The sequence below is a fragment of the Jaculus jaculus genome, chromosome 5 (assembly GCF_020740685.1).
Source record: "Jaculus jaculus isolate mJacJac1 chromosome 5, mJacJac1.mat.Y.cur, whole genome shotgun sequence".
In the NCBI taxonomy this organism is placed as follows: domain Eukaryota; kingdom Metazoa; phylum Chordata; class Mammalia; order Rodentia; family Dipodidae; genus Jaculus; species Jaculus jaculus.
In genome coordinates this window covers 34,619,186-34,629,176 of record NC_059106.1, presented here as the reverse complement: position 1 = coordinate 34,629,176, position 9,991 = coordinate 34,619,186, and the positions used below count along the sequence as shown (strand labels likewise).

At 42.3% G+C, this 9,991-nt stretch overlaps 1 protein-coding gene across 2 annotated transcripts in view; it reads right to left on the bottom strand.

Moving 5' to 3' along the window:
- Positions 1-3,543: 3,543 nt before the first annotated feature.
- Nrp1 (neuropilin 1) overlaps positions 3,544-9,991 on the bottom strand; it is a 153,072-nt gene continuing 146,624 nt past the window's right edge. For both annotated transcript variants that reach the window (XM_004659780.2, XM_004659781.2), the window contains exons 16-17: positions 9,311-9,361; positions 3,544-6,314 (exon numbers count right to left, since the gene is read on the bottom strand). In XM_004659780.2, coding sequence (XP_004659837.2) covers positions 6,025-6,314; positions 9,311-9,361 — 341 coding nt within the window. In that variant the 3' untranslated portion in view covers positions 3,544-6,024. The remainder of the gene's footprint in view (positions 6,315-9,310; positions 9,362-9,991) is intronic.

Below are 9,991 nucleotides of genomic sequence, written 5' to 3'. Positions count from 1 at the left end.
GGGTTTTGATGTCTTTAAAACATGTTTACAGTGTGTAGTTTACCAAGCAACCTCTTTGGAACAGAAATTGGTGTTCCTCTTCCTCCCTGGCCCAGCTATCCTGAGTGCCAGGGTTTGCTGCACTTCTGTAGCATTTTCACATGTTTCAACAAACAACAGCTACATTGGCATCTCTTTCATCTCTCGTCAATCACTTTTAGGTCTCTCAGAAGCCACAGGGAGAATGGTTACAGCACATGTACTCTGCCAACTGATATTTTAACTTGTGGCTCTATGTTGACACTTGGAAAGTAAGTGAGTGAGATGTTATTTAGTTTTGAGACAGGGTGTCACGTACCTCAGGCTGTCTTTGAACTCACTGTGTAGCCAAGGATGACACTGAGTTCTAGATCCGCCTGCTTCTACCACCCAAGTTTTGGAATTACTGGCATGCTCAGCTGTAAGTGAGAGTTTGAATTCACTCATTGGCCAGGTCACTTTGTGTTCAGACTTCCTTGTTTGGAAAGCTGACCAGGGTGGACATTAGTGAGTGTTCACAAGCAACCACACAAAATAGCACCAATGCCACACACCTTGCTCAGTGCAGCAGACTGTGCAGGGCCTTCTAATACCTGAATGTGAATGTGGGGTTTCGGGGGCAGAACCCTGACTATATCACTACACAGTATACATGCATGCTGAAATATCATGTCATGGGCTGGAGAGATGGCTTGCTGTTTAAGGCACTTACCTGCAGAGCCTAATGACCCAAGTTCTATGCCCCAATACCCATGTAAAGCCAGATGTAGAAAGTGGCACATGGATTTGGAGTTCATTTGCAGTGTCTGGAGGCCATGAAGCAACCATTCTCTCTCTGTGTCTGTCTTCTCCCTATCTCTCTCCCTACTTGCTAATAAATAAATGTTTTTCTTAAAGAAAAAAATCACATTATGTTTCCAAAAATACATGCAATTATCACGTGACACCAAACATAAAAACAAACAAGAATGAAAATGGCTTGTAAGGTATAGGGGGACCACTTCCACCTGCTGACAGAAAGTGTGCCTTTCCAGTCTCTAGGGGACAAAGTTGCTTTGAGTAGCAGGACCCCGTAAACCCCTCTGCAAACAATTCCTTAATAAGAATTATGGGGAGTTGTGGAGGGTAGAGAAGACCAAATGCACCCTGGATGCCCCTGTCACCTCGCTGAACATTAATAAGGAGAGTGAGTGCTAAAACTTAATGTCACAGAGCTGCTGTAGAATCGGCCAGTGCCCTCAGCAGAAGACTGTCAGCACCATAGGAGGGTTCCATACCTCTCCTGTGATGGTTGGGTCCCAGGGCCTTCCTTGCTGATTCAGAGTTACAGGTATGCAACAATGGGACATTTTCATCCACATTAGGCAGCCAGATTGCAATCTGCTTGCACATGTCTCTCTTTTGTATTATGTGTGCATGTGTGTATGTAGGTATGCAGGTACACATGTGTGTGCAGCTATGCATGCATTTGGAGGCCAGAGGACAACCTCAGATGTTATCTTTGGGGATGTCATTCTGCCCACCTGCTTTGAGACAAGGTTTCTCATTGTTAAGCCTGGAGTTTACCACTTAGGCCAGGGTGGCTTGACCATGAGCCTCAGGGATCAGGATCACAGGGGTGTGACATCCTGTCTGTAGTTTTACATGGGAACTGGGGATCCGAACTCAGGTCCTCATGTTTGCACAGTATGATGTTAACGTTGTTGACCTGATGGAATCTAGAATCACCTAGAAGATAAATCTCTAAGATATGTCTGTGAGGAATTTCCTGGATTAGGTTAATTGATGTAGGAAGATCCACCTTTACTATGAGCAGCACCATTTCATGGGCTGAGGTCCCAGACTGGAATGAAAAGGAGAAAGTGAGCTGAGTGTCAACATTATTCTCTCTTTGCTTCCTGACTGGACATGATGAGACTGGCCATCCTAATTTTCCTACTTGGTGGTTTAGCCTTCTTTACTTAATCTGCATTTGACAGGTATTTGTCAGCAAGAAGGGAGCTGCAGATAGGAGAAATTCCTGGAAACTCAGGAATGGAACAGGGAATAACAATAAAAGACCCTTCCTCAAGTGGGGTGAAAGACAAGGACCCAAAAATTGTTCTCTGAACACACACACACACGCACGCACGCACGCACGCACGCACATTCATGCGCGTCATGGCAAAAACATGCCCGCCCCCCCCACAAATAAATAACTTTAAGAATGAAAAAGGCATGGATGGGCTGGAGAGATGGCTCAGCAGTTAAGGTACTTCTCTATAAAGCCTAAGAATCTGGATTTGATTCCTCCGTACCCAGGTAAAGCCAGATGCACAAAATGGGGTATGCATCTGTAGTTTGTTTTTGGTGGCTAGAGGCCCTGGCATGACCACTTTCACTCTCTCTCTGCTTCTAGCTCTCTTTCCTTGCAAATACATTAAATTAAATTAAATACCCGTGTTTAAAATCTTCTTGATTAATGAAACAGGTAATATGAGTCCATGGTCCTTAGCCCTGTTCAGAAAATATTTTTGGATCAATACTAACTTCTAGCACATCATTGTATTTTTAAGGAAATATCCATGAAGGCTGGTAGAATTAAGTTTTAGTAATGAGATTTCCTGGCCTTATGTCTTCTTTAAGCAAGAGCCCTAAAAATTGCTCAATAGGGAAATTATTCTATTCTTGGCTAAGTCTTGAGAGATGGTAACTGGATCCAAGAAAAGCAGGAAGCATAGGATATTTGAGTCACTATCCTAGCCTGGGTGGGGGGAGGTTTCTATGCTTTTTGGACTTGGGTTTCTAGTCAAAGGTGGGCAAGTAACTGGTGGTCTAGGAGTGCTGGGGCGGAGCTTGGCCAATCTATTGTAACAAGCTTTCTAAAACCCCTGCTCAACTTGCTTTGACTCATTTTTTAAAAAGTTTTTTTTTTTTTGTGCTACTATTTTTCCATTATTTTGGCCCCAAAAGGAATAAATGCCTCCCCAGGAATGACCAAATAGCCATTTGAAACACTATGCTCAGTTTCCCCCTTTCTCTAAATTTAGCATGTATGCATACACAGATTTAGTACCTATCATCTAAAAGAGCAAATTGGGTGGGTGCAGTGGGGCACGCCTTTAATCACAGCATTCAGGAGGCAAAGGTAGGAGGATTACTGTGAGCTTGAGAGCAACCTGGGACTACTGAGTGAACTCCAGGTCTGCCTGGGCTAGTGTGATACCCTATCTGGAAAAACCATAACATAAAATAAAAAGGAATGAAACTTATCAATAGTTAGTTGTGAGAATCATAAAACAAACTTTACCATGAGAATGTAAAACACAGGACATAATTTGGGATGAAAATTTCCACTCATAAGGCCACATCCTGTAGTATTCCTCTGCTAGTCTTAGATTCATGCTCCTATTCAGGAAATGTCTTCCTGCTCATTGTGGGACTGTTTTTTGAAAAGAGAACTTTAAAGAAATCTTGAATGTTATTGGATGGTAAACTGAGCCCATCTTTCTTAAGAACAGAGTGAAGAAAATGAAAGCCATCAGGTTTGGGATTTTTATGAAAATGTTTAATTCAACTGTTTCTTTGGAATGTGGTAGTCAGAGTTTGAATTTAAGTTATAGTTCATTCTAGGTGGTTTTTATGCTACTCAGTTTGAGAATACAAATGTCATTTAAAGTTAAGGCTTCGCTGTTCATTTTGAAACAACAATTTACAAGTGTCATATCATCATAGAAAATAAAAATTTCTGTAAAAAAAATTTTGCACAAAATTTTATGATGGTACAAAACATGAAGCAATAATATACCAGTAAAATGAAAACATTTTACTACAGAAAGTTTCATAGATTTCAATAAAGAAAAAAATATGTTATTTTACACCTTTAAAAATTACGAAACAATCTAAAACAATATAAACTGAACATTTTGTAACACTGCCTTTACAAATTAATAACTTTATAAACATATAACTTTTAAATATATTTATCAGTGCAAGGTACTTTAAAATTTAAAGTTGCAGTATCAGCTTACCGTGGCTGAGGACAATGTTTAAGTCCGTTGCCTTAAAAACAAAGTAAGCTTAATGCTTTTCTCCCGGTATGATTATAAAGTAAATGAATGCCCCCCGGGATAAAAATCTATTCTTCTTTCTTGGTGATCAATACTTTCCTGGAACCAAGAGACATTCTCAATCCAATTAAACCAAGATGAATGGACTGTTCTGTCCATGAGGCAAATGTGATTCCCAATAAATGTATTTGAGTGAGACCTATAGCAACCTAGGAAGGGAGAGATTCTTATGTACAACGCAGCAGGACAGAGCTACACCAACTTGAAGCTTCTTTGGGTTAATACACATGCTGCCTGTAAGCTATTGACCTCTCTGAGCTGTTGAGGCTTACGTCTTGCCAGCACCAAGGCAGGCTTTTATCTCTATGAGCCATTGGAAGTTTCTAGAAGCAGTCATTCAAATCTATTTTTTCTTCTTCTTCAGGGTTTCTGCTGAATGGATTATTTTAAATATCCGTTTTGACTTTATGCATCCCTTCCCCCACATCTTAACATTCTTTAACCCCAGGCATGGGATTTACTGTTTCTTAACTATACTGTCCTTTCCATTCCCTTTGACTCAGTATCAAAACAAAAACATTATTAGGGGTCATTTTTGCATATTTGGATATAAAAGTTGTATGTTCTTTTAAATACTTGAAGATTTTCTTCAGTCCTTCCTTTGGGTCTCATTTGAAAGCCAGTTGGCATTATTTCTTCCCTAACTTATCAAACACCATTCTGATGAGAACAGACAAACAGATGGCTTCAGGAAAAAAGACACTGTCACTTAACCAGTTAACAAGAAAACCAAAGTTAGACATTGGAGGGCAAAGTTAGCAATTTTCCTTACTTACTGATTTTAAGACATAAGTCTAGTAAAGTTGTTCGCCATTGCCAGCAGGTTAAAGCTGCAAGGTTCTTTACTGGACAGTGGCAAATGCTTAAATTCTAAGAAAGGAAAAAGACAAAGAGAAAAAGAGAGAGGAGAGAAGAAAGAGCCAAGAGTTTACATCTGAAAATACATTCCGCAGGAAAGAACGAGAGAGAATATTGCAGCTTTATACAAAAGGGTCAAGAGACAAGATATTGAACTACAGAAAAAGCAGAACAATTAAGCCACGTTGCCAAATCTGCGGAGCCCTTGCCTTCCCGGGGCCGGCGTCACGCGCTAAAGTATACTTTCTTCTTAGTCAGTGGGCCACCAGGTCTGATTAAAGAGCAGGGTTTTCACCAGCAGGAAACAGAGTGGGTCATCAGTGGGACATAAAGGAACCAGTACAAACCAAAAGGCACTTGAGAAGACGTAGACTAACTAGTGCCAAGGACTTTTTGTGGCGCTTATCAGCGGGACACCCAGGTGCCAGCAGTTTTGTGATGGCACTGTTTTCGGTATGGAGGTCACAAACACGAGATTCAGCAAAACACTGGGAAAACATCAAGAAAATCTGACAGTATTGCTTCGTAAACAGAGCTGACACACTATCCAGTATGGAGGCCACGGTACTTTGAAAATGAAACAACCCTTCTTTTCCTATGCACAGGGCAGGTGATGACGCACAGGACCAATTGCAGGGCTCCCCTGAAATATGGTTGCTAGTGTATTCTGGACACTGAAGGGACCGCTGCACAAAGCTTGGTGCCAGCATCTTGGATTTTATAGTTTCTGAGCAGAATCCCTCATAGGAAGAGGAGAGAGAGAGAAAGAAGGTGGGGGTGGTTCATTAAGTCCATCACACTTGGTCTCAACACCAGCATCTGATTATCCAAATTAAGCCAACTGTACATGATTCCAGTTGTTACTGCAGTCACCTGTCCACGTCTGTCGGCGATACTCATTGAAGCTCCTGAGAAAAGCCTGGCTTGGCGTCATCAACGCACTTCCCAGCTTACAGTGAAAGCGGACTGACCGAGGCGCCAGCACGCTCCACTGCGCCGTCCACCTCAGTCCTCCCGCGCGCCTTCCACATCTGTGCCTTTATGCCTCCGAGTAGCTGCTCTGTGTGTTCAGTTTGTCTTTTTTCAACTTCACTCCGTCCACAAGTTCAAAGTTATAGTTCTCCAGGGCAGACAAGTTTCTTTCGGACATGCCATTGTGCCAACAGGCACAGTAGAGCACCACCCCACAGACGGCACCCAGGAGCACTCCTAGGGCGCTCATGGCGATGATGGTGATGAGGATGGGGTCCAGTGTCTTCAGGACATTCCCAGGCTTCCTGGAGATGTTCTTGTCACCTTCCCCGTCCCCTTCATATCCTGAGGTGCTCCCTAAGAGAGAAGACAAAATAGGCTCTTTGGGCAGTGAAGGGACAGTCGTGGGCAGACAGAATGGCCTAGGAAGAGAAAGGAGCTGGGAGGCACCATGAGTTCCAACTTCGCCTGTCACCCGTGACAAGTTAGCAGTGGAGGGATGGGAGCCGATGGCACTAGAATTCAGACCTAGAGGCTGAGGTTATAGTGACCAGGCTTGTTCAACCTAGACTTAAGATACCTGTCAATGCAGCCCAACACAAAGCAATACACTTACTTAAACATCATATTTTTTTGTAACTTTTTTGGTAATGTTGGACAGTCCAGATATATGAGTTTATAAGCTGATATATATATATATATGTGTCTAGTTCCTTGGACACATGTGTGGTTATAGGCTGATATATGTGTCTAGTTTCTTGGACACATGTTTAGTTATAGGCTGATATATGTGTCTAGTTCATTAGACACATGTGGTTATAGGCCAATCTATGTGTCTAGTTCCTTGGATACGTGTGTAATTTTTACTCCTTAGTGATGCGCTTCAACAGTGTGTGTGGAGGATGGGTTTAAACATTCTCTGTATTCCTGCCTGACCTCTAAACCAGGCCAAGGACATCTTTAGCATTGTGCTGGCATCTGACGCCATTCCCCATGTCACAGTTAGTTGATAAGGACACCAGAAACTCAACAAGGTCCTTCCCAAGTCTGTATTGGTTTCACTGAGAGATTTTTTTTTTCTGACAAGGGATGCTTGTTCTAGCAATATCGGAAGAGTTATGGCTGCAATGGAGAAACGTGTCTATGTTTTGCTGAAGAGAGGGCATGTAATAATCAGTACCTCCTGACTCACAACCCTGGTGGTTTCTCAGAGATAGTCATGTTGCTTGGCAGCTGAGTCACAGGGGACATGTTTGCTTTAGAGTGGAACATGGGAAGTTATTAGCATGGGAGCTTTGAGCCTAATTACCTGGTACTAGAAACAGGACCAAAATGCTAATGGGTACATGTGTGGTGTTTACTTAATCGTGCTTTGATCAACTGAGATTCCAATCAACAAAAAACTTAAAATATGAGATGCAGGTCCCCAAACAGAGGCAAACAAGCCCTGGGGGCATATTAATATTCTCTCCCTTGATGCAACATGGTTTTGAAACAACTTCTAATAAAGTTTACATCTGCATGGCCTGGGTAATGTGTTCACATTTCCAGGGGCACAGCCCCATGTCTACCTAGTCCATGAGTGGCTGCATAGCAGGACTATGTTTCTGATGGCAACAGATGGTGAGGAACCTGATGGTGTGGGGAGAACTCACTGCTCATGGTGCCTGTGAGGAATGCCAGCCGGGAGGTGTGGAAGCTGCTGGGCGTGGTTCTGACCAAGAGCACAAAGCCCACACATGTTTTAGTTAATCAGACACTTCTAATTAGCTGTGTCACTTTGTTTCAGTCTCATTATTTGTAAAAGCAGGAGGTAATATGCCCATAAAACTGCTCTGAGGGTTCAATGAAAAGTGTATGCACGTGCTTGTAACACAGCAGTGCTCAAAAACCCTCATCATAACCATCTGTGTCACCATCAAACAGTGGGGCTGATGGAGAGAGAGGGAGAAAATGGATGCAAAGCAATAGATTCTCATAAAATTGGGTCTATTCTCTGGAGATTTCACCTGGATAGAACCAGGTACAAATATCTGAATCATTTTAAAGTCATAAGATGAACTTAGTTGGTACAGACTTTATGTTTTGTGATTTTCCTTCAGTGGAGAGCTCAGCTGGGGAAGAATTGGGGAGCACACACTTCCTAGGGTGTAACCCTTACACCAGCTGACCTCTCATGGTGATATTCTCCCCATCTCTGTGCAGCTAAGAACAGTGTTTTGCATCAATAACCCGGTCAAGTTAGAGCACCAGCCGAGAGCTCTGGCTCAGGGCACATTTTATCCCCAGTGCTTTGATATGCAAGTGTATTAGCATTCCAGAACAGCATCTTCACAAACACAGCACAAGTCATAAGAAATTGGAAGTTGGTCAGAATAGGCGATCTGCAGGATGAGAGGCAGCCTTGGCCAGCTATATTTCCCATAAGGGATTAGTATCTAGAATATATAAATAATGGCAAAAAGGAAACACCGAAAAACAAAAGCAGTCTATCCACAAATGGGCAGATGAACTGAATAGACCATTCTCAAAAGAAGAATGAATGGGCAATAAATATTTTTAAAAGCACTCAACATCCTTATTCATCAGGGACATGCAAGTGAAAGTGCATTGAGAGGAAATCTTACGCCGGTCAGAATGGCATCTGTGAGAAAACAAAGCTCAGCAGCACTCTTGGTAGGGTGCACACTGGTAAAGCTACTGTGGACAGCAGTGTGGAGGCTCTTCACACTCACAAAAAAAGCTAGCCATATAGCAGCTCTGCCACTCCTGGGCACACACCCAAAGTACCCTACATCCTACCACAGAGAGGCTTCATATCCATGCTTGTTCTTGGTCTATTCTCAGTAGCAAGGACATGGAATTGCCTAGATGCCCATCCACTGACGACTGAATAACAAAAATGTGGTACAAAGACACGATGGGATTTTATTCATCCATAATGAAAAACAAAATATGAAGTTTGTAAGAAAATGGATGGAAGAGGAAAATATTATATCGATGGATCTCAGGCTCAGAAAGACAAAAATGGGCATATTCTCTCTCATAAGCAGATCAGAGCTTATAAAGGTTAAGTACATGCATTTAAGTAGGAGTGTCACGGGAGAAACCAAGCAGCTAGAGAGGGGCCCACAAGATAGGGGGAAAAGAGGCTGTAAGGTGGGGAAAGGCGGCAGAATTCATGAGATCCCCAAAAGGGGGGATTGCTAGGGGACAGAGTGGGGAAGAAGGAGCAAGGCAGACAGCAAGGACTTTTGCTGAATGTGTACATTTTTCCCAGCACTGCTTCCTCAATACCATATTTATATAACATCTTGTATACTGTCAATAAAAAAATAAAAATACACATTTACCTGTTTCATCAATTTTAATTTCTGTACTCTTTTTATCCAGGTCTGCCGGTTCTGACAAATCAAGTGAAATTGAAAGAGATGTGACAACTGCCAACAAAATACAAAAACAAAAACAAAAACAAAATACACTCAAACCACACACCTCCCACCCTTCTGTTGGGCTCCCATAGGAGCGCATAGAGCTCAGTGTCCCTGTACACTGTCACACAGGAAGGCCTGTTAGCGCACAGTGACAGGATTTGGGTGTCCGTAACGTGGGAAAGTCTGACGGAAACAGAGAACAGACGTGGGGTTGGAGCTGGGGCTACCGGGCCGCCACGTGCAGGAAGCTGCTTCCTAAGTTTGGCGTGTGCTAACCTGACCTCCCAAATTTGCAGGCTGACTCTGAAGCAAGAGACTGCTTCCTGTGAATTATCAGAAGTAAGCAAGATAAACTTCCATGGAAGATGTGTAATCTAATGATTTTGTTCCCTGTTACATCCCAGCATTTGGAATTGTATGTAGCATAAGTAGGTGCTTTCATAAATATTTGTTGCAGAAATGAATGGTTAATAAATTGTTGGTATTCTCATAGCAGCCATGGCTAAATGTCCAAGAATATATATATTTGCTGTCTCATTATATAATTACCTTAGACTTTCTTTTTTACTAGTAGCTCAGCATAAAAAAAGTATCTCAATG